Raw genomic sequence first — 26411 nt, 5'->3', positions numbered from 1 at the left:
TAAGTAAAATAGGGTGTATCTATATGATGTATAAATTATTATATGAAATATATAACTGTTAAAATAGTATTTTTAAAGAAGCTTAGTGACATAGGGAATGCACCTTATATAAAAATGAAGGATATATAACTAAAAATGATAAGCATTAAATTTTGAGTACAGTGTATTTACTCAATAAAGGAGTAAAATTTTCTTAAAGGAAATAGACCTTTTTAATTTTATTTCTATTTAGTTGTTTCATTATAAGTAATTTTAGTTTTTTCTTCTGTATTCAAGTTGGTATTTGCTTCCACAATAATTAGGAACTTTTTTTATAATCCGGAAAATACTTTAACATTTGAAAAATATAATGCAGGAATATTGAATGAATTACGGTAAATAGTTGTTTCTTTTCTCATTCAAGGTAAGACAAGTAGATATGATTTTAATCTGTAGCAGGATAAGAAAGATATTCAGTGGAATTTGATGATTATAAATATTATGAGAAGCAGAGTCTACTGTATCTCTTGCTAGGGATACTTTGAAAGAAAATAAGAAAGCTAAAATGATTTAAGCACCATAAAGCTAATAGGTGAGAGGACTTGGAAAATCATTAACTGTGGTATATATGTTAGTTTTAATATTGTCTGGGAACTTCTTCAGGTCCTATTTAGGCCTGTGATCTCAATTATGTGTTTAATTAGCAAAGTTCATTTTTGGTGTCTCAGACAGTTGCTGATTTCACATTGTAAGAATTCGGGGATGTTGTTTAAACCACAATTGATTTATTTTAAAATGTCTTATAATCTCTTTATCTTTACATACATTTATTGCCTTGTATCATAACAGATGATCTCTTTCATCATGTCATTAGTTCTAATTATGAGAACTGTAAAATGATAATTAATTGATATATTTGTTTTACACATCTTTTATGTAAAGCACAGTTATAGGCTCTGATAGTTCAGATTAATTTTATTGTTAGTTTTCTTTGACTATATGTTTGCAAATATTAATTTCTTAACCCCTTGCAATCTGCCTTCCATCTTATTAGGTGTCTATAACTACATTCCCGTAAGTTGCCAATAACTGTGAGTGGTATATTCTATTACTTACATTTCAGTCTTCATTCTACCTCATTTCTCTGCAGTATTTTACCTCAATAATTTCATCCACATCTTTTTTAGGGGAAGTGGTCTTCTCATTTATATTTTTCCTGGTTGTTCTCCTCTCTCTCTGACCATTATAAGGATTCTGCACCTTAGTATTAATGATCCCAAAGCTTAAGCCCTTTTCCTTCCATCTTCTCATCCGTTCACAAGACATCAACCACCATCTACTAATTAGAGTTTAATTTGACAGTTCTGCCAATGACTCTCAAATCTATGTTTCCAAAACTCCTTTCTGAGATCCAGATTACTATTAACTCTCAGACAGATTCTTTCAGGTAGCTGTCCCATAGAGACCTCAAACTCAATGTGTCTAAAATTCATTCACCCTTCCCCAGCCCTTGCCAAAACCTGCTTCTCTTGTGTTTCCTAACTTGGTTGATGACACTGCTATCCTCCAGCAATTGAGATCTGCAAAATTTTAAATTTTCATTCCCCAACTCTGATTTGTCTTTATCTTGAAACTTTTTAACATTCATCTTTAAAATAACATCCTAGTCCACTTGAAGTTATTGATTTTCACTGACATTGCTTCACATTAGCCATACCTTCTCTTTCTGATTGGTCTCCTGCTTGGACTCTTATCTTATACTCTCACCCCATAGACATATATAAGAGTTATGTTTCGCCCACTTTTTGATGGGTTTGTTTGTTTTTTTCTTGTAAATTTGTTTGAGTTCATTGTAGCTTCTGGATATTAGCCCTTTGTCAGTAGGTTGCAAAAATTTTCTCCCATTCTGTAGGTTGCCTGTTCACTCTGATGGTAGTTTGTTTTGCTGTGCAGAAGCTCTTTAGTTTAATTAGATCCCATTTGTCAATTTTGGCTTTTGTTGCCATTGCTTTTGGTGTTTTAGACATGAAGTCTTTGCCCATGCCTATGTCCTGAATGGTATTGCCTAGGTTTTCTTCTAGGCTTTTTATGGTTTTAGGTCTTATGTTTAAGTCTTTAATCCATCTTGAATTAATTTTTGTATAAGGTGCAAGGAAAGCATCCAGTTTCAGGTTTCTACATATGGCTAGCCAGTTTTCCCAGCACCATTTATTAAATAGGCAATCCTTTCCCCATTGCTTGTTTTTGTCAGGTTTGTCAAAGATCAGATACTTGTAGATATGCGGCATTATTTCTGAGGGCTCTGTTCTGTTCCATTGGTCTATATCTCTGTTTTGGTACCAGTACCACGCTGTTTTGGTGACTGTAGCCTTGTAGTATAGTTTGAAGTCAGGTAGCGTGATGCCTCCAGCTTTGTTCTTTTGGCTTAGGATTGACTTGGCAATGTGGGCTCTTTTTTGGTTCCATATGAACTTTAAAGTAGTTTTTTCCAATTCTGTGAAGAAAGTCATTGGTAGCTTAAAAAGTGGGCGAAGGATATGAACAGACACTTCTCAAAAGAAGACATTTATGCAGCCAAAAAACACATGAAAAAATGCTCATCATCACTGGCCATCAGAGAAATGCAAATCAAAACCACAATGAGATACCATCTCACACCAGTTAGAATGGCGATCATTAAAAAGTCAGGAAACAACAGGTGCTGGAGAGGATGTGGAGAAATAGGAACACTTTTACACTGTTGGTGGGACTGCAAACTAGTTCAACCATTGTGGAAGTCAGTGTGGTGATTCCTCAGGATCTAGAACTAGAAATACCATTTGACCCAGCCATCCCATTACTGGGTATATACCCAAAGGACTATAAATCATGCTGCTGTAAAGACACATGCACACGTATGTTTATAGTGGCACTATTCACAATAGCAAAGACTTGGAACCAACCTAAATGTCCAACAACAATAGACTGGATTAAGAAAATGTGGCACATATACACCATGGAATACTATGCATCCATAAAAAATGATGAGTTCATGTCCTTTGTAGGGACATGGATGAAACTGGAAACCATCATTCTCAGCAAACTATCACAAGGACAAAAAACCAAACACTGCATGTTGTCACTCATAGGTGGGAATTGAACAATGAAAACACGTGGACACAGGAAGGGGAACATCACACACCGGGGACTGTTGTGGGGTGGGGGGAGGGGGGAGGGACAGCATTAGGAGGTATACCTCATGCTAAAGGACGAGTTAATGGGTGCAGCACACCAGCATGGCACATGTATACATATGTAACAAACCTGCATGTTGTGCACATGTATCCTAAAACTTAAAGTATAATAATAATAAAATTTAAAAAAAAGAGTTATGTTTCTAAAACATGGATTAAATGTATGGCCTTCCATGTTTTCTAATTGCCTAAAGGATAAGGCACAAAACTTTCAAAAACTGACCCTAAACTCTAGCTGAACCATGTGGACATGTCTCCTCCCTGCTTCCTTCATATGCACTAGTTTCCTTCCCATTTCATGTGATACCATGCATTCCTATGCTTTTGAACCCTTTCTTAAGTATTTTTTAGTCATACATTGTTCCATAGGCTCTACTCCAGCCAGTGATTTTGTGAATCCCTCAAGATTCCAAACTACAATCACCTTCACTGTTGTCTCCTCACATCTCTCTCATACATACACACTGTAGAAGTTAATAAAAACTAATCACTCCACTGCTAAGTTTCCATTCACTTCATAAACACTTCAAGTAGAACACATTGTTTTGGATCATTTTTATGTCTGTTTATTTTACCAAAACAAGAATGGCCTAAACCATGAAGACTGTAAAGCTTTCATGGTTAGAGGCAGGATGGTTTCAAGTGCTCATTTAAGGACATTGGTCCAAATTCAGAAGGTTTCAGTATTCCCACAAATTATTCACTTTCAAAAAAAGTAAAAAGCAGTAAGAAATCTGTGAGTTACATTTGTGATTTTAGCAGTTTTATATTAAGTTCTAGGAATAGTAGCAATTTGAAAGGTATGAGATAAAGACTTCTTTATAGTGCTGGATGCTGCCTTTGCCCAGATGATGTAAAAATCTAATTAGGTGCTGTGGCTTCTAGATGTTAATTACATAGCCAGCAAAGTTCACCATAGTATGTTCCTTTTTAAGTGAAAAAAAAAAAAAAAAAGCAAAGTTTTAAACTATCTAAATTTAGCAGTCCTTTGGGTACTCTGCATTTGTTGAATATTGCAAAAGTAAATACCCATCTGTTTTAGTACTAATATGACTTTGTATATCAAGCGGTTTAAAGATTTTTTTCCCCCATGAAAACTTCATCAACTGTTTTATCAACAATGTAGGCTTCAGGCATTTCTGTAAAGTTGAGTTGGGATAAATGAAAGATCTTTTCGAATTGGTAATCATGCAGGTATTGAGAATGAAAGGGAGATCATATTTTAATTTAACTTCAGTGCCTCAAGATATTTTCCCTTATGGACTATATTACTGTTCTCTGTCTACATATCCATCTTGTAGAAATCAGCCACTGTTAATCCATTTCAAATAAAGCTTTCCTGGATCTGGGTGATATTTATCACTTCTTTCTGCAAGGGTCTCCTGAATTATATGAGGGATTACTCATTATGACATATTAAAATGCTAAATGATTTATAGAGGAATAGAGATATATTGTAATTCTAAAGGCCATTTTTATATTCTACTGAACCTGACATAATTTAAGTGTCATAACTGAAACTATAACTTGATTGTAAGTTCTTTGAGGACAAAGTTGATGCCTTACGCTTGTAATTTCCACATAGTCCATGAAACTAAGGACCTGCTCGGCCAGGCCAATAGCTCCTTTCTAAAGAAAAGTAACTAGAAGCAGTATTTGGCATACACCTGCCATAAAAGTGTGTGTCCTGGCTACCTTGACCACAATTTACTGGACCAGATACTGTATCCCTGAGCAAAAAGCAACCACTTGGAGACTAAATAAAAAGAGGTCAGCAACTTGTCAGGAAGTGTGATGCCGTAACCCAGGCAATAATGTCACTCCACACTGGATAGTGGCCAACTGCCTGTATCAATTAACACTCTTAATTGCAAGCAACAGAAACTGACTGGCTGTCAGAAGTGAAAGGAGATTTATTGGTGGGATACAAGATGCCTTACGGAATCAAAGAAGGCAGGAACGGCAGGCTTAGAAAATGGGCAAAAAACAAAAAGGCTCAGAGAATGAACACCAAGAGTTGTCCAGCTAATACTGCCTCTACCAGGGTTGATATCCACCACTACTGCCATCATTGGATACTGTCAGGAGATGCTGCAACACACACTACCACGAATACACTTTAACCACTTTTCTGATTGTGAGGTTAAAACTTTGGGCTGGATCTTCAGTTAGCTAGGCCTAGATCGTGGACTGGTTTTTTGGTAGCAAGACAGTAGAAAGAGTAAGACCCTCTTTTTAAAGGCATGCAAAATGGGGATAGTTCCTGTGTCCTACCAATGCTTCATATGGTTTCAATTTCCTGCAAATAGGAAGGGAAGTCAAATTTCAGACAGCCAAAATATAAAGAACACTGTATGTACTGAGTCTTGTTCTCTGTGGATTTGTTTTCAAATATATTATATATATATGTATATATATGTGTGTGTGTGTGTATATATACGTGTATATATACACATATGTATATATATGATATGTATATATGTATATAAATGTGTATACGTGTACACATGTATATGTACACGTATATGTACGTATACATATACATATATGTATATATACATATATACGTGTATATATACACATATGTGGATATAGATATGTGTATATATGATATGTATATATACATATATACATACGTATTTACACACACATATATGCCTATGTATATACACACACACATATATGCATATATATATATAGTAAAAAAATTGAATTGGAAAACCAAATTCAACTCAATTTTGAAAAAAATTGGAGAACCAAAAAGGTAATATAGGAAAAAGGAGAAAGTGAGTAGAAGTAGAAATGGAATAAGAGATGCTGAGAAATAAGAGCAGATGTATTCGTATTGCAGAGTTTTTAATCCTTCAAACAATAGACACTCATTCCTAAAGGAACAACGAGAAAACAAGAGCTGCTCTTTAGAGCTGCTGTATGTCTTACAAAATGAGTGATGGTGTCCCAGTCCCCAGAGGCCTAGCTCTTCCTTTACCAAAAACATTTCACTTACTTTTTTATTTTTCCATGTATGGTTGTAATAAACTCCCCAAAATGGAGTAACCTCGCCATGTTTCCTTTCCTTGACACCTGAAAGATTAAAATAGAGAACTCTCTTTTTACACAGACACACCCCTTATGACATGTATGCTTATAAACCACCACATGAGTGTAATAAATATATTGATAAGGATTTTTACGTTCAAGATTGCTAAAGATTTTAGATAAAATCCAGTATCCATGAATTTCATTTTGAATTTGTGAATACCACACTTATAAAAGGTCATGTTTAAAGCCTTTTCTATCCCACATTATCACCAAAGACTTCTACCAAAGTCACCCACTTTAGTATTTTCTTCATAGTATTATTTCCTTTAGTATTTAGCTCAAAAAGGGATATCAGTCCACAGAGCTGGCAAAAACAAACAAACAAACAAACAAAATGGCCTAGATATTTCTTTCCAGCTCCTACAGCAGCAATGGGAAGAAATTCTTTAAAGAACTATACCAACTCGTTATGGATGAGTTCTCCTTAGTCGGAACCATTCATTGCTAAGGGATTGCAGTTTTTCTCTGCTAGGTTATTTAAAATTGCCTCAATAGTAATTCTTTCTTGCTTGGATTTCATAACATTCCCAGGACACAAGCATAACTTCCCTAGACTCTCTTCATCCTAAATGTATCAGCATGGTGGGTGATCCAGGGCAGAATGCTGCCCCACACTAGCTTCCTCCCTGTGTTGGTTAATCATTCACTTCAACATGGGATTATAAAAATACTGAGGTTTTATGCTTGTGGTTGTTTTCTAAGTCTAGCACTGAAATACATAAGCTAAGTGAATAGACCAACAGATGTATAAAATATCAATTGTTATACTGTTTACACTAATGCTTTGCATTAGGAAAACAAATGCCAAACTGCTTGAAGTCTGCAAAGAATAAAAACTCCTTATTATACATTTACATACACACTTGCCCTTATCCAAAATGAATCCATACATAGTAGGGCAAGCAGCTGCCTATATTTCATAACCCACTGAGGTCTTTTTAATGTGTTCTAAGCAATGATTAGGAAACCTGCTGGGGTTCATTTTGGCTCAGCTGGTCCACAATTTTGAACACCTACTGGTGGTATCAGGAAAATATGTGCATGACCTGTTTCTCCATATATTAAGATCTTCCAAATTATGCTGCATACCCTCATTAATAAGCAAACTATGGATGACACCCTTTTTGTATGGTAGATAAAACTACCATTTTAATTTAAAGATAAATAATATCCCACACATAAAGAAAGTTCAAGCTCATTTTTTGGCTCAGTATAAAGGTTTCAACAAAAGAATAAACTATTCTGAAATGCTTTAATGTAGAAGATTTGGAGGTGTCCTAATTACCACGAAATATGGCCAATGTATGGCTCTTGAAGAGTTTTTTGTTTGCCTATGAAGATAGGCCTATGGAACCTATGTCAATCTTGGTTTTAGAAAAAAACATGATAAAAGCTAAGACAAGGGAAATAGACCTGGGAATATACACCATAGGTAAAGAAAAACATTATAAGGCAGAAAGGAATGGCTGCCCCGAAGTGACAGACAAGTCATAGATCAAGTATGGGTGCAAGGTGGGCAACTTCAGATCAATTCAGGCAGGCATAGAGGCTCAGAGGGATCCAATCCAGAAAGAAGTGAACAACGGATAAAGTCTAGAAATGTAGAATACAGATAGTGGAAAGGGAGAACTAGACTTCAAACAAGCAGAATGGATTATGAAAGCTAAAGCAGACATTAGAATGGAGTACAGTTCAGAACAGAGGGCATTGGAGGCTCAACACACCTGGAAGAAGTTTCATCTGACCTCGCAATGAATGATTTATTTTATTTTATTTTATTTTATTTTATTTTATTTTATTTTATTGAGACAGAGTCTTGCTCTGTTGCCTAGGCTGGAATGCAGTGATGTAATCTCGGCTCACTGCAGCCTCCACCTCCTAGGTTTAAAAGATTCTCATTCCTCGGCCTCCTGAGTAGCTGGGATTACAGGTATGTGTTACCATGCCTGGTTTTTTGTGTTTTTTTTTTTTTGTTTTTTCCTTTTTTGTACTTTTAGTAGAGACAAGGATTCGCCATGTGGGCCAGGGTGGTCTTGAATGCCTGACCTCAAGTGATCCACCCTCCTCAGTCTTCCAAAGTGCTGGGATTACAGGCATAAGCCAATGTGCCCAGCCTCTCAGTGATGTTTTCAAGAGGTTTGTCATTGATTGCATCTGTAAGAGACAAAGAATTGGAATGAGTATTAGCATATACACTGATTCCTCTGGCCATCCTCCCTTGATGGATAATTTTGTCTTGCGGACACAAAGACATCATGTCCTTTATCCATGGGCTTCTGCATAGTCGCTTCCAGAGTCCCACATCACAATAGTGAGTTTGAGCAAGTTCTAAAATCAAAAGATCAAGTGAGTGTCCAAACTCTTTAAGGATGTCTCTGAGTTGTCTTTTTGCAGAGGTCACTCAATCATTGTCTCCTACTACGTCCCTAAAAGCAGTCTTTTTCTAGGAAAAAAAATTAGCCCTGCTTCCTGGTATTGGGCCTTTTCTCTTCCCTGAGCATATATTGGCTATTGCTGGGTATGTCACCAACAAGGCTTAACTGTATTCAGGACATTCCAAGAGACCTTGTTCTGTCAAGCCAAGGGTAGAACTAGAATTCAGAAGAAATTTGAGAGATTTTTTTGGATTCAGCGTAGCTTTCTTGAATTCCTCTCAGTGAGATATCCTGGGGTCACTGGGGCAAGTTTTTTTTCTTCTTTGACTTTCCTAGAATATAGCCTAATCTTACAGGGAGAATTCTTCATACAAGTAAAGAACTGTTGTGTCAGTTGAGTCTTCCAGGAATCAGACACAGAGAGGGAGTTAGGAGGGCAAAAGGTTTATTGGAGAGAAATGCTTGTGAAAGGAAAAAAGTGGAAGCAAAATTGGAAAAGGGGAGCCATTGGACCCTGATACAGACACAAGAAAAATCTTTGCTAGCCCAGTAGGGAGCTTCAGGACAAAAATTGCCTATTAGAGGAGTCCCACATTCACCAGAAATAGCTAGACCCTTGTACTACAGTTTTGCTATCATTCACTGGGTTCTCCCTGAAAGAAGCATGACCCCAGTTTAAAAGTGAGGCACACCTAAAGGAGGAAGCAGTTAGAGGCAGTCAGCTCACCACACTCCTGCAGCTGGGCCAGAGTCTGTTCCTGAAGGTAGATCTGAGTGGTTCATGTCTGTGTCTGTTGCAGTTGCCTGCTTCTGCATGTATTTTTCTAAGACCTTTTCATAACTTAGTTACTTTAGCATATCTACTCATCAGTTCTCGTGACAAGTTATGCGACTCCTCAACATTTCAGAAAGTTAACCTTTAAATTGCAGAGCCCCCTCTACCATGCAGGGTCTGAGCCCTGCTTCCATTTCTTTGATGCAACATGGGATTCCTGGAATAGAGACAAGGTATTTACATATTAAGATAGCAATAGTGCTACAGTGCTCCTGAGAGGCTCAGTGTCTAGAATAGCACATGAAACTGTGGGCAGAAGGTGTTCATTGATCTGTTTATTTGGGCAGGTACCTCTCAAACTTCATTACCATGGCCAGGTGAGGCCATGGATTTCCTGTTGGGATTAGCCAGCAGAAGCAAGATAATTCTATGAAATCTGAATCTGATTCCGTAGGGACAAATTGTGGCAGAGGAGATTTGAAATTTGAACAGCTTTCAGGGCTGATCTCTACAATTAACACTGCCATTTGAGAGTAAGAAGTGAGCTGGTGGAGAGAATCTGAGAGTCCTCGCAGAGAATTAAAATAGTGCCTGAAAGAACGCTGGCAGTCAGGAATTAACTGAACAGTGAGTAGTGTATGGCAATTCTTGTCCATTTGTAAAAAAAAAAAAAAAAAGCTTTAGAGACTAAGTGAAATGGGGAGCATTGACACTAAGAATGTCAGAGGAATGGTACACTAGGGAAATTTTGTCTGAAAGGAAGAAAAAAAATCATTAAGTTATATTCACCAGAAATGATATTTAAAGGAACAAAACAGGAATGTAGTTCCCTTTAGCTGATAAAAACATGGACAGCATCTCCCTTCCCCTCAAGGCCCCAGGGACTAAAGACTGGGAGTTGAGGCAGGGTCAGGGTAAGAGGTACAAACTCTGGAAAAGCCCTCAATATATTAAAGGTTCAGACAGAAAGGATCGTGGTCAGCCTGGGCCCTCAGGTGGGTTCTCGTGGACTTCCAGGCCACAGTAGGGGACAGTTCTCTCCAAGTATTTTAGCTCACTGATGGAGAGCATCAAAAGACCGTTTTCAAACTCAGTTGGCTCCTGGAGTAAGAGCTGCTAATATCCTGTGTCTCCAGCTTATTTTGGCTCCATGGAAGAGGAGATGCAAATGTTTTGTGGTTCATGATGGAAAGCTGGTATGCAATTAGAAGTTCTTCATTCTTTCATTCAACATGGTATTTACTGTCTTTCATGTACCAGGCTCTTTGCTAGGATAAAAGAGTAAAATACATCCTCTAAAAGACTAATAGTCTAGTAGAAAGAAATTGATTATTAAACAGAGAAGATGACTATAAAACACTGTGATAAATGCAATAATAAAGAAACATTATAGGAGCACTAAAGAGGCAGTCATTTACTAATCCGTCCTGTGCTGAAGTGGGATGGAAGGATTTGTCATGGAGGTCTGCTTTGAAGGGTATTATTCAAGGGACAAAAAATGAAGGGCATTCCAGGTAGAAAGAGAGAAGTAAGAAAAAACTTGAAATGAAACAGAATAGAGAAGGCTATGTGCCTGGGGATGAGAGAACACACAATTGGGTCTATGTCATCTTCTACTTAAGGCACAAGAAAGTGGCCACACACACACACACATGTACACAGGCACACATGTACACATTCCAGGTATATACAGTTACAACATTTTATAATCACATTATGTGTTTGTTGTATGCATTTGTCTCCCCTAGACTATAAAATATTTTGGTTTATGTTTTTACAGAACAGGGATAGCATATTACATGTCTCTAAATCTGTACTATCCAATATAGTACCTAAAACAGTTGTCTGTTAGGTTATCCTGGACCCAGTATACTGTACTCTCAATTTTCCTCCAAGTACATAGAAATAAGAAAGTCAGTGTCAATTTGTGTGGTGTAGGCTCTATCAATTCAGCAATACTGTTGAATGCCTACTATGTGTCAGGTTCTGTGCTACCCGCTCTGAAATAAGCTGAAATGATAGAACACTTTCAGAATGTCTTGTCTTTTGTGACACTTAGTATCAAATATCCATTTTATTATGTGCCTGGTTTGCATTTCCTTGCAGACTCTAGTTTCATTCATCTTAGTGTTCAGCATGGAAAATTTGTAGTGCCTCATAGTCAATAAATATTTGCCAAAAGGGTAGAACCCACATTACCTACAATGCCACTTTCTTTCATTTTTCTTTTTATATTTGAGTGCCTTTAGAATTATTTTTAGAATAATAGATGAAATTTATCTATATTAGAAATAATTTACCTATATTAGCATGAACACACAAGTGTAGAGTTTGATGTGTTTTGGCAAATGTCTATACCCGATTATACCACATTCAAAATATGGAACATTTCAGAGGTAATCACTGCTAACAGGTTACAGCGTAAATGTGTAATCTGTTTTTCAGACCTCTATATAAATATATGTACATATTTATATTTTAAAAACAGGATTAGGCTATGTGCGTGTTATTCTGTGTCTTGCTTTTGTTCACTTAATGTCTTTTGGATGTCTTTCTATGTCAGTTTATAAAGATTTATTTTTAATGGCTGCATAGTATTTCATTGTATGGATTATAGTACTTTTCACAAATCTTCCCATATTGACATTTATTCTTTTTTTTCACTACTGCAAACAGTGCTGTAGTGAACGGCAGACATCTTTGTACACGTATCTTGAGTGCGTGTGAATTTCATTAGGATAGATATTTGGAATTGGAATTTAAAACTTACTAGATGAGCTTTACATTTTTATACATATTGCCACATTGTTCTTCAAAAAGGAGTTATTAATTTACTTTCCTATTGAGAGCCTATGAGAACGCCTGTTTCTTTGCAACCTCAGCAAAGAGGGATATTATCAGTCTTTACATTTTTGGCAAATCATGATAGGTGATCATGTTTATTCTTTTGTTTTTCTAATTACTAGCGAGATTCAATGTCTTTTCATATTTGCTGGTCGTTTGTATATTTCCTTATTGTGGAATATAGACAACGTACATGAAACATATACGTATGCATGTGTAAACAGATACCTACACACATACATATATATTTTTTAACAAATCATAGTGTGCACACCATGTGACCACCAGGTCAAGAAATAGAACATCTCCAACTCCTCAAAAGCTCCCTATATGTCCCTCCCTAACACAACCCTCTCTGTCCACTTTAACACCATCCCTACTCTTTGCTTTGCTTTTTTTTCGTAGTTTTATCACCCATGTATATGTCTCCAAAGACCATATTTACTTTCTATTTAAGGAATTTATATGAATCAAATTATATTGTATACTTTTGAGACTAGTTTCTTTTGCTAAGCATTATGAGATTCATCCTTATCATTGTTATGTAGCTCTAGTGTGTTTATTCCATTGTCTGACTGTATCACCATTTATTTTTCATTTTATTCTTGATGGACAATTTGGATTTTTTCCACTTTGGGGCTATTTCAAACAGTGCTACTATGGATATTTTGAACATGTATTCTGGAGTTTGCATCTTTAAAAGGACATATGCATAAGAGTGGAACCTAGATCATGCCAAACTGTTTCCCAAAGACTCTTGTACTGATTTACATTCTCCCCAGGGTGTATTGACTTTCCCCCAACCCCCCCGATCTGGTAGATATATAATGGCATCACATTGTGGTTTAAATGAGCATTGTCCTTATATGGAAAAAATGTGAAAGGTGTTCATAAGGCTGATCACATTTCATGTATTTTTTGGCCATTTGGATTTCATCTTGAATGAAATCCAGTGAAGCATGTTATGTTGAATGAAGTATGTTAAAGTTTTGCCCATTTTTCTCATTAATTTGCGGGTGGTTCTTTATATATTCTGGATACTACTCCTTTAAAAGTCATGCTGCAGAATCTTGTCCCACTTTGTGCCTTGTCTTTTCATTTAAATATATTAACATTTTAATTTTAATATCTTCAAATATATCAATAGTTTTCCTTTAAAGAAAATGGAGCATTTCCATTACCCTCAAAAATTTTCTTATACTTGTTTCCACTTAATTCCTCCTCCATGCCTAATTCTCAGTCTCAGCAGCCACTGCTCTGCTTTCCATACTCATAGTTTTTCCTCCTACAGAATTTCAATAAATGTATGCATGTAATGTCTACTTCTGTAACTCAGCATCATGTTGTTTTATTAATTCCAAGTTGTGGCATGATTCATTAGTTTCTTTTTGTTGCTGAATCATATTTCATTGTGCGGATATGCAGCAATTTTGTTTATTCAACTCACATATTGATGAATATTGGCGTTATGTCAAATTTGGGCCTATTTTGAAAAAGTTTCTAAGAGTATTCATGTGCATGTTTTAATGTAGAAATATGTTTCCATCTCACTTGTATATATAATTAAGAGTTGAATTTCTGGGTTGATTAGTAAGCCCACGTTTACCTTTTTAGGAAACTGCACAACTGATTTCCAAAGTGGTTGGACCACCATTAGAATACTTAGGAAAACAGATGCAAGAAGGACACATGCTAAAAAAAGTTAATAAAAACATCTCCATTTTAACATATAATCTTTGCATTCACTAATATTATAATTGTACCTGGAATAGTTGACTGCCTGTCCTGTTTTATTGACATAGAAGGATAATACATCACTTTTGCTCATTATTTTGCAGCTACTTCTAGTCTTACAGGAATAAGTGAAGTAGAAGCCTTTTATAGTTCTAGTTTACAATTGATGGCTGAATTTCACTTCAGGGAGCAATTTTGCCAAAGAAGATGAAGGTTTAGGACATGATAATGGGAAAGAAAATTAAGAAGGTGAAATTGGTACTCGGATTGATCTTCTGGGCCCCAGTTCTTTCCATCAGAAACATGGATGTAATGAAAATTCTAGCCACCTCTTGGAATGTCATATAAAATAAGACTTAAGAGTTGCTTAGCGAAAAACGTTTTATAACTGGTAAAATTTTTCAGTGGATTTATTGAAATGCCAGCTTCTAAGAAAGCCATTTTGAAATGAATTGTACAGAGTCAAAATTACTAGGTAAATGGGAGAGAAATGTTTCTTCAAGTCAAAATTTCACTTGTAATTTAGCTTATCAGGAAATTCTCAGTCTCATTCTGTAGTGCTTATTCCTTTGAAGAGGATATGAAACCAGTGAGATTTGATGCCCTAAGTAATTGGTGGAAATGCCTGCTCTACAATGAAGAGGTCATCTTCAGGGTCTCAAAAGCAGCAGGATGGATCATTTATAGAACTCCCTTAATGTGTAACTAAATACAGAGTAGTTACTAGAATTAAAAATTATTATCTTGTGGCCCAGATTAGAAATTGAGCTTTAGAAACAACCAGTTTTGCATAATGGACATTACTGCAGCAAGTAATCTGCATTCCTCAGCATTACATTTTCTAATTGTGTTGTCACCGTTGTTTGATTTTCATAGGAATCTATTCCTGATAAGATTAGTTGCAGGCAGACACTGGGCTGTACTTCATCAAAATTTTCAGATAGGCCAAATTTGCCTCTAGCTTGCTTTTACCAAATCTTTTCTCAGCACTTCACAAGTCTGCTCTGGTACCTTCACTTTACGTAGTATCCTCAAGACCACTGTTTGCTCCCTAGATCTGTCACTCATTCTCTTAGGGGCTTCAAGTGTCTTTCTGCTTATAATACCATACACCTCCATCACAGGAAATCATTTTATTGCTTCAGTGCTTTCTTTGGTAATCACATTGAATAGCAAAAGGGTTAACAGGTATTGAAGAACATGCACACACACACACACACACACACACACACAGAGACAAACAACTACTGTGACAGAGATTGCAAATCATGTTCAGGGAGAAGCGTTAATGCCTTTAGAAAGCACCAATAAAGGCTTTGTGATCTAGGTAGACGTTTTTGTGTATTAGACATTTTAAAATTTTGTTAAGCTATTCTATTTTGCTTAATTATTCATCACTTTTTCACAGAATTACCAGTGATTTGTAAAGTAGTCTTCCTACATTTCATGCTTTTAGACATTATCATAAAATATATCTGGGTTTTTCTTAAATCTAGACATAGTTTATATTTTGATGGATATATAAGGAAATAATGTGAAAATATGCCAAGTTGCCAAGTTTTCACTCATTCCTTATTCATTGACACAACATATATTTTTTAGTGCCCAGAAATAGAGCAGTCAATAATTGTTTTTTGTTTTCTTTCTTCCTCTTCTTCTTTTTGTATGTATTGGTAATGGTAAACTCTTGATTTGTCTGAGAGATAAGAGTACTTTTGTATATTTCTGATCCTGAAGATTTGGGGAAGAATTAGACATTGTCTAAAACTTATTTATTTTAATAAGATTCTAAAAACTGGCTTGTTACAAAAGGCAAAGCCATCTCATGCTATCACTGGAAATTGAGAAGGTCAAGATGTAGAAACACTATTAATTGCTTTTAGATCTTGAACATTCATATCAAAATTGTGAAGAAACCAGGAAAATATAAATAGTTACAGTCTATTCTTGAATTCCCCAAAGTATATAGATTCATTTCATGATGTTATTGACCTCACCACATTTCTAGTTGGATTAGAATATTCTCTATTATACCTGTCAAACAAAACATTGCAATTTATAGAACAATCATTAATTTTTATGGTAATTTTGGTTAGAAGTTGTTTTTAAAATTTTCAGGTAGCCAAATTGTACTTACTCTTGGCTGTGATGATTAGTCAGCAGCTGGCTTGCCTAAGTATGAAGATGAGAAAAATATATGTGAACACTGTCAACTTTACTCATGGAGGGTCAAATTTACTCATGGAGGGTCAAATTATGGTATCTCAAAATAGAGACAGATGATTCAAGTAAACAGTGCTAACCAAAAAAAACCCATGTCTTTCTAAGAATTTGAAAAACTTTGAACAAATTCCAGATTGTTAAGCAATGGGTAAGAGGCAGTCATTTAAAGCAGTCACCTAGTGAAAATCAGAAAAAATGTCTGACAAATGTTCGAAGTAAATTATTATGGCATGGGGGTCAATAGTATTGAAAGCCACTTAGAAGCCTATATCAGATTATTAGTGTTTACTGTATTGGAACCAAATAATATTTCAAGTTTGTTTCAGTAATTCTTACCAGGATACATTCCATGTATTATGCTATTCAAGTGATCTTTAAATTATTGTCAAATTCTACCTTAAAGAGAGCTTCCACAAAGGACATGCAATTCATATCATCTAGAGTTACTGTCATTTCTAGGCTAAGTCCCATGGAAATTCATAACTTAGAAATGAAAGTCACAAAGATGCAACTGCCTTCATAATACCAATGCAGAGGTTATAAATATTTCATGAGCATTGCATGGGCAGGGGCAGATCTCCATTTTCATGAGTTAGAATTTGTACAGCTAAGTCTCCACATTTTACTATTCATAATGCACACTATGCCCTGTAGAGCATTCCATATAGTACTTTTTTAATATTTATGTTTAATGAAGAAATTACTGTTCTAAAAAGAGAATAAGCCAAGCCAAAGACTTTTTTTAAAAGTATTAAGTTTTGCTTAATAGAGATGATAACAATCAACAGAAATTACCTCATTGCAGTATCTTAGCACAAAAATGCATAACTTTTTGAGTAATACAGGATGATGGATCAAGACACATTAAACCTAAGTGAAAAGGTTCTTTCTAAAGGTTATAACATTACAAATCTCATCTTAAAGGAATTCGAAAGGTTAAAATGCAAAGAACAACTTTCTTCCATATAAAAATATTAATTACAAATGATATGCTTGCCTACTATTTCATAGTTTAAATATATGACTGTATTTGTCTGAGTTTTTCTTTTATTCAAAAACATTTTAACTTGCTAACATAATATTACCAAGTTCAATAATGAATTGCTATTGCATACTTTAAGGTAATTTATCAAAGCACATTATCAGTACCTGTCAGAATAAATTTTGCACTAAAAGTAATGAAAAAAAGGGCTATTGTATGTGTTGAAATCAAAGAACATTACTGTACTGTAGCTAAGTTATTCACTGGAAAGGATAGGTGTTTGCCCTCTAAATGATACTTGCCCCATGAGAAAATAAAAGCCTGGAAAATCACAGAAAATAGGCACAGGGAAATGTCTATTTCTTGCTTTTTAAAATGAGCATTTGATATTTTATTTCATTTTTGTCATTTTGATCAATTCTTTCAAGTACGTGAGTGCTGAAAATGCTGCACAGATCTTGGTAACATTTACAAAAGTAAATTAAAGTTACCGATCAGCTCATGTATAATACAAGGCTGAATTATTCCATATTTGCATATACTATATATCACATGTAGATTGATGATGAAGTCATAGATTTTATTTTGAATACACGTCAAGACTAAGTCTAATAATGAAAACAACAAGCTTTAGATTTAATATCATTCACTTGAGAGTCAGCAGTTTAAATATTTATTTTGCTTAAACCAATGAGATCACTAGAAATTTTGTAATGTTTCTTGTACTTAACATCAAAAGTTTGTGTTTCATTCCTGATAATATTTAACTGAAAGTGGGAAGCACTGTCTTCCATTTTGTTCTTTGAAATTTTATTTTCTAAAGGCTCTCTTGAGGAATTTAACCTTTATGTGATGAATTTGCAGTTCACTTGAAGTGTGTTAACCTTAGTTCCCTAATGAGTCTAGGTGTAATACTGAGGAGGAATTTGAGAAATATATCATGTAGCTCATTGTCAAGTTGGATTTGTCTTGCATGTCTCCAGCTTTGCTGTTGTTCCAGTACACATTTTGATCACAATTCTTTAATTATGTTCTATATTTAACCGACCTATTTGAACAGGATCCAGAGCTGGTGCGGAACATCTGCCGCTGGGTTAGGCAAGCTGTTCAGATTCCTTTTTTTGCCAAGCTGACCCCAAATGTCACTGATATTGTGAGCATCGCAAGAGCTGCAAAGGAAGGTAAGAACTTGACTTGAATCAGTTGCCCACTACTGTAAATATTGGCCCACATAATGTAGCCATACTCAAGTATGTCTTCTCCTACAAACACATGTATATTTTTTTGTCTCAATTTTAAATGTTTCCAATTGAGCACTTGATCCCACAAACACAGGAGATTTACACCTGGACTCATGCTAGCAAATTGACCATGAACTTTGATCTAGAAACACAAGATCGTTTATAGTTTTTCCTAATAAACACTGATTTCACACATTATAAGAACAAAAAACACAGTCACAGCAAACCTGTCCAAAATAAATGACCTCATAATGTAACAATTCAATATATTAAACTTTAATGAAGTAAAAAAGAAAAAAAAAAGAAATTTCAATTTGCACAGTGTGAAATTTCTTATGAGTTCTCTTCATATTTTATAGGGCCTAGCTGACTTCCTTAAACACATGCTCAATAAATATCTGTTGAATACAAAAATCATGCATGCTTGTGTTCCATCCCAGGGAAATTGCACCCTGTCTTGCAAAGACATTGTAAATTACCTGGAAAATAACACCAAATACAAAACATTTGGTAACAACAAGTCTGTATAATAATTGAGAAAGACAGCATTAGGAGATATACCTAATGCTAAATGACGAGTTAATGGGTGCAGGAAATCAACATGGCACATGGATACATATGTAACAAACCTGCACATTGTGCACATGTACCCTAAAACCTAAAGTATAATAATAATAAATTAAAAAAAAGAAAAAAAATAATTGAGAAAGTAAAGTTGTGGTAATTAAAACTTCTTTAATGTTTGAAATTTTAAACATAAATGTAGGAGTTAAATTAGTGAAGAACTTTGAGGAGAAGACATGTTCTCAAGATAAAATAGAATGCATTTTTCTGGGATGTGAGGGTTTGAATGGGTTTTAACTATCGTGTCTTATAAGAGCTGCATGAAAATGTTGATGTGTCTTTCACAGGTGGTGCCGATGGCGTTACAGCCACCAACACTGTCTCAGGTCTGATGGGATTAAAATCTGATGGCACACCTTGGCCAGCAGTGGGGATTGCAAAGCGAACTACATATGGAGGAGTGTCTGGTAGGTGTTGCCCACTTCTTGCATTGTGCTTTCTTGGAGGTTGCTGAAAAATCAGAAGGTCATGTTGAAAGAGTTTTGTGTCCTTTATGATCCCAAATCCTTATAACTCATAGCTGATCAATATTCCTAATAGTTATGACAGAACAGATTGAATATGAAAGCTCAAGTGACAGCACAGGATGAGAGAATATCAAGATAAGGTCTTGCACAAATTCTATTCTCTTGTGGTCCATGCTTTCCTAAGAATTTCTCATCGTCTCTCAGTTCTTTTGCCACTTACTAGTAAGGGTTAATATGAGGGCCCTCTGAGAGAAAAATATAGGCACCCTTATTACAATATCTTTTTCATGGTCTGGACTAGTTTCCATTCTTCCTAGAATTTAGACATCTACCTTCAAAAACCTTGTCCCAACTGCCCCAAACAAGCTATTAAAACACTGAATTAAGCATCAGCTGACAAGACATTTGCAGACCTCACACCTTTGCATGCTCTTTCTCATCATCATATGCTTGAATTTGAAAAAGAAAGAGAGGTTTTAATCTCAAGGTCCTGTTCAGTATCTCTGCCCTGTGCACTCTGTGACTGTGACAACATGAACTTGGTCTTGCAGAGACAATGCTGTAAGGTTCTTGACTGTACTGGTTTGGGATTAGTCTCCTTGGTGATAGAGAAAGTGGTAAATATACATAACGTAACAGTGCCCCACTGTTCAAGAAAAGCATTGCTGCATCAGACCAAAATGTGCTTTTGGAAGAGACTGGACAGACACAAATAAAGCTCTATCCATGCTGAGGTATTCTGTTTTGAGAGTATGAAGTATGCCTGTGAGCCATGAGGAACAAAAACGGTTATATTCTGCTTTTAATTGAATGCCATTCCCACAATGTCAGAAAGAAGAAGGCTGACGAGGAGCACCTGCTCAGGCTTCAGACACAGCTCACTTTTATCAGGAGCTATCAAACAGGGCCTTAAATATTATTGTAATGCAGAATAACGTGGACCGCATTAGCATGTGCCACAGAAAGAGAGTCAAGAGACTCCAGAGTTGGGCTGTAACATGCACTATGTTTTCTGTCAGCCCATTTCAATTTTTCCACCCTGCCATGTTGACAGCAAGAGAATAAAGGAGGTCACAGAGGGTGCTGAACATTAAAAATTAATAAAAAAGAACTATTGCAGTAGTATTTTATATAAGTAACACCATTCACGTTTTCTCATTTAAGCTGCAATTTCTGAATATTCTCCCATGCTATAACTCAGTCTAATAAAACTACAAAATTACAGCATTAGAAAAAGTCTTTTGTGTTGCAGTCTTTAAGCATACACACACTGGAAATTATAGCAGTACCTGAAAACAAGCTCAGCCATACCTCAGGGCCTGTTAGCATTTCCATAAAACTCTATTTCTAAGATTTATAAATTCATATATAAATATTCACTTGGGCTATAAGCTTAGGTAAGCCTGGGTAGAACTTTCATTTTAAACAACAAAAAATCCCTAACATTTTAAAGGACTTGTACCTCATTTCTAATAGGTTCTATATTAAGTTTCTTCACATTAAACAATCTGTTTTGAAAATAGCCTTTCTCCACATTGACAGAATTAATATAGTTTCCCTCCTTTAAAGCAATGCTTGCTTAAGTTTAAAGGTAATAGAATCTGAAAAGCAGTTTAAATAGGCAATGATAATATATTTTAGGACAGAGCAAGTTCTATAACAGAGTACATTCAGTATGAGTTCCAGCAAAACTTAGCCTAGCAAAATTGTGTTAAATAATAATGGTTTCAAATTTTACGGGAGTTTTATCAAATATGGTTGTCAGGACTTCAAATGCTGCTTTAATACTGAAAGTTATACAAAATAAGCTAGATATTTTTATAAGATTTTAAAAAAATTTACCATGGCACAGTGCTAATATCTGCTCAAGTGTTCTCTCAGAGCATGGCAATGTCTGCTTTCAGAGGTGCTGCATGAATCAGATTTTTAAAAAGTGAAAACTAAATAGAGTTTAATTTTAGATAGCCGCCTGAACACAATACATACTTTTCATTGCCAGTGAAGGATATTTTCCCCTTTCGATATATTCTTTAGCTGTTTATTCAATTGTTATTATTTTTCTCAGAATAAGATTTCTGCTCTTTGAAGATTATGTTTTGTTTAAATACGGAAATAGTGAGGCACCTGGAGTAGTATACCTGCTGTAGAAAAATGGGCACATTTCAGGAATGTTCTTCTAGAGAAAATGCGTTAGCTAATAAAGGACAGTGACTTGCATTGGGAAAACAGGATCTCAGCTAAGGAATGTCAGTGGAATTATTTCAGATATAAGTAACCTGGATTTGAGAGCAATGTCTTTCAAAGGTTGGTTCCCAACTCATGAGTATACTATGCAGTCAAGTTTAGTGAACTGTAATCAACATTTTAAATAATGAAATAGAATAAAAAATGTCAGAATGCTTTGCATATAGTTGGGATAAGTATTGTTTGGCCAAACTTCTTTTTCAGTTATACACATAATATACACTTATATATGCCATAATGTAAAACGCACTTTTTACTTAGTTAACTTCAAAATATTTTGAGAGTTACTGTTTCAGAGGGAGGTCTCTTTTGTTAAATAAAAAAGTCAATAAGACTGTAGAAAGATAACTTCTACCTGCTGTAGCTTAAAAGTTACATCAAGAGAGCAAAATAGGACCTCACTCCAAAGTCTTATCCTCAGCTTTGCTATTTTAGAAACAATTTTTCTAATTCATCTACAGATGATTAGACTCTGGGTGGTGCTTAAATATATGAAACAAACTCATAATAAAGTGATTTATAAACTTGAATTTCAATTATGGGAGAAATACGTCATAGTATTGCTCCATTAAAAAGTTGAATTATATACCAGATGATTTCATCGTGAGAACAGTAGAAAAGGAAATCTTGTTTGGTATCCAAAAGAAATATTTTTTATCAAACAAGGATGGCTGATTCAGCTCTCCACCATATAAGTACTCTGTCTAAACCGTTGATTCTAAAGAATTCTGTACCTTTCTTTAGACAGTGTAGATGTTAACACTAAGTTGTTAAGAACTTTCCTTTTTCTAGAATCCACGCAGAAAACTTCTGTTGCATCAAACAGCAGTTAATTCATGTATTGTCACACAGCTGAATAGTTTATCGGGTTTGGAGAGAGGAAAGGAAGAAGAAATTCTTTGACTTATTTGATTGGAAAAATCCCTAATCTCAGTAACAATTATAAACTCCATCTTTGAGTGTGTGACTCATTATTTTTCCTAGTTTAATTTATTTTTTTCTTGTTTTAGTTTCAAATTTCAACCTTTTTTTCTGACTTCATTCCCAAATAATGAGGGCATCTTAAGATAGCCCCCAAATCAGTGATTACTATCACCTATATAAATGGTGTTATCCAGCTGTGGTGTGACATTTTCACATGAAATCCTCCCTGTGGGTAAGATTCTTTGAGAGCTGGTTAAGAATCAGTCCTGCATGGCATAAACTAAAGATGTCTTTCTTGCAGCTGACTTCATGAGGATAACCTTTATTCATTTACAGGTGCTTCGGGAGAAAAAGTATTCAAGCATTTTTCAATGGGGCAAATTCATTTGAAATTTTTGTTGTTGTTCCTTGTGTTTTTAACGTTTTTTTTATTAATGGCGAATGAATTTCATTGTCCTATATATATTTTGTATGTTGCACTTACAAACACATGCACATTCACATACATAGGAAAGAGTGCAGAAGGCACTTAAATTGAAATAATTATAGACACTTTAGGCTCAATATAATTTACTTCCCACAAGCTTGAAAAACTAACTTATTATTTTAAATTATTTTATTTGTCAAATTTGTTCTATTTTCACCAAAGGAAAGGAAATTCTTGTTCTTAACTTCAAATTTTGAATGCTTGTTTGAAGTTATTAATTATGTATCAACTTATACAATTACAACAATGAACACATTTTGTTCAGTATTAAGACTTATAAACTTTATTATTGATTTCTGGATAATTCATAAAGGATGGCTTTTAAGATTTTCTGTTTCAGCCCAAAGTTACTCCTCTCATAGAGGTTATTACAGAATCCAGTAAATGACTGTGTATTTCTAAATAAATTATAATGGAATATTCTGTGAATGTTCTTAAAGTCTACAAGTAAATAATGAATGATTTGAAATCTAGCTGTGTGAGATACTGGACACTGGCTGGTATGGTTACAAGCTTTCTAAAGGGGTTTTCATTGTAAATCCAACATAGGAAATACTAATAAAAGAAGGTACAAGTTAGAAATTTAGCTAGTGATTTGTAGATCTGCGTCAGTGTAGGGCCAGAAGTGAGTACGAAGTGTATAATTTATAAAACTTGCACAAATGTGAATCAATATAGCAGCTCAGAAAGGGATTTTAGGCATCTACTTCACATCGCATAGTTTATGTGTGTTTTTAAGATAGTTACTTAGGCATGAATTGTTAGAATGCAGTAATAACTTGGCAGCATACACTGTGCTACTGGGCATTACGTAAACACAAATCTAGTGTAACCCACTCTAATCATACACTTATTTTGTTGTATTTATTAGTGAATATTTGTGTAAAATCAGGGAGATGGCAAAACAAAACAGATTAGAAACTCAGAAGTTTTAGTTACATTTTTCTTTAAATAACTATTTTCACACATGCCAGCAACTGAAGATTTTGGCAGGATTGCTCTAAGTTCTTACACCACACATTACAATTCTATCATGAAATACAGTGTTAGTATTTTTTTTAATTGGGAAGTTGTTTTTAATGTGCTGGATTTTTTTATATGTCAATCACATGATTATTGATGCATAAATTGCTTTTAGAAAAACACGCCTACTATCTGTCATCAAATTTAGGCTATCTATTGTAATCATCTTTATCGATAAGAGCTTAGGCTTTAACACTGAAGATCTAAAATAATCTGATAGATACAGATAGAATTTAAATGAATAAAAATGTGGTAATTCATGCAAAAAGAATAATTAAAAGGAGAGCCTTGCATTTTATACTCACTGTTTTCCTTTTTTTGTATGTACAAAAGTAATGCAAAAAATCTGGCCTGTTATTCACCTATGTAAAAACATTCTTAGCTTATTACAAGTTTAACTGATCAAACTATTAAAGACCTTGTTATACAAATATGTACGTACTATATTTGCAGAACAGTCAAAAGTAGGCATTTCAAATACAGATGCTAGATTACAATTTTATTATGAGTTATCACTTTGGTTGAGAGAGGCTTACCATTAGAAATATTCTCATTTAAATAATGCTCATTTGAATATATTCATGTACAGATTGACAAAGAATCCCTTCTTTCATTATATTGCCTTTCCTGGAGCCTCAGTATCTCACTGTTTAGCCATCGTTGGTCTGTGCAGGAGATCAGGGCCCTAATAATAGATTTTTGACAGTGAGCTCGCCTGCTACCTGCCCTACACAAATCCTCACTGTTCATGTTTGCTTCATGGCAACAAAGCAGACAGAAGGAAAATGCCAAGTGCTGAGTCTGAGGTACAGCCTTGCCTTGGCTTGACATTTCAGCAGAATAGCAGTTTATGAGATGCATAATTTTTCATCTGGGACTCAGCTGCCATATTCATAGACGCTTACAGCTCATCGACAGACTGGAGCAAGGGCAAAGGTTTAAAGCATAGATCAAGGTCTACATCCTTTCCTTAGATATTTTAAAATAACTATTGTCCTGCAGATAAATGGTAGAACCAAATAGTATTTAAGAGCCAACAAATTCATGGGTACCTGGATATTATATATATTTTCCTTTGGTTAAAAATTAGGAAAATAAATTAATGTCTGTTCCAGTTCCTAAGAAAATATTTGATAGACTTTGTAAACCAAAGAACTCTGACAAGCATATTAAGAAAACTTACCTTTGCAGCAGTGGTAATGAATTATTAAATTTCTTTCCTCTGTGTGTGTTTTTTCATAAAGAATGATTTCAAGCTTGAAATTAATCAAAAAATGTTCTATTATGAAAGTAAAACTAGAGAGTATTGTGTCACTGTTTGAGCTTGAATTTAAATATTCACAGATTCATGCATATCTACCGTACTAAAAAATCAGTGTAGGTACACGTCAGTGGCTGTTTAATTTAGAACTACACATCTCTGTAAGCTTCAGAAACAGTTCACCATGTCACAGTCTCATACAGAACAATGGTACAGTACATTGGATTAATTAAGGAAGCCTTGCAGAGAACTGAGTTCTCAGTATGTCAAGATTTCAGTTTTATGTTAAATATTTTCTAAAGGCCAGACCCTTAAATCTCAGGGGCTGTACCAAGCAGTGAGCTGTGAATTTAACCATAGGCTAACTGCTAATGATAAGGAAAAGAGTCCTAGTTGAGGCAGCTGTAATACAGTCATTGGATTAGGCTATCAATCACTCGACTCCCTAAGGAAAAGGGGAAGAAGACCAAACAGTGAAAAGGGAAATTAGGAAAGGAGGGCATGACTGGAATGAGATTCCTCACCATCTTTATCCATTCGTCATCCTAAATCCCTAAGCATCAGACCAAACTCTCTAGCATTACTCTGACTATACAGCCAGCACATTTATTCCTCACATCTAGAGGACTATCGAAATGTCATTGCCTCTCGGTAGTTGAAGATCTTGAAACCTGCTGGAAGCAAATGTCTGAATACTTAAGAAGAAATTAGATTAATTCTTAATTTGTGGGATTTAAGATCTATATTTATGAGTCTTTTATGGATCAGGATTCATCTATGTTAGTAAAGAAAAATATTTTTATTTAACTTGTAAACTGTAGCCAATTTTTGCGTATCAACATCCTCTTGATGAGGTGAGATTCCAGTAGATCAGTGGTTCTCAAACTTTAGCA

At 35.0% G+C, this 26411-nt stretch overlaps 1 protein-coding gene across 3 annotated transcripts in view; it reads left to right on the top strand.

The window, feature by feature from the left end:
* The window catches only part of DPYD (dihydropyrimidine dehydrogenase), an 858879-nt gene that overhangs the window by 620337 nt on the left and 212131 nt on the right, over positions 1 to 26411 (top strand). For all 3 annotated transcript variants that reach the window (XM_063624340.1, XM_063624342.1, XM_063624341.1), the window contains 2 exons: positions 18308 to 18428; positions 19400 to 19519. In XM_063624340.1, coding sequence (XP_063480410.1) covers positions 18308 to 18428; positions 19400 to 19519 — 241 coding nt within the window. The remainder of the gene's footprint in view (positions 1 to 18307; positions 18429 to 19399; positions 19520 to 26411) is intronic.

This window comes from Symphalangus syndactylus, chromosome 12, assembly GCF_028878055.3.
Source record: "Symphalangus syndactylus isolate Jambi chromosome 12, NHGRI_mSymSyn1-v2.1_pri, whole genome shotgun sequence".
Taxonomy (NCBI): Eukaryota; Metazoa; Chordata; class Mammalia; order Primates; family Hylobatidae; genus Symphalangus; species Symphalangus syndactylus.
Note: the sequence above shows the minus strand (reverse complement) of the source record. Positions and strands in the feature narration are given on the sequence as shown.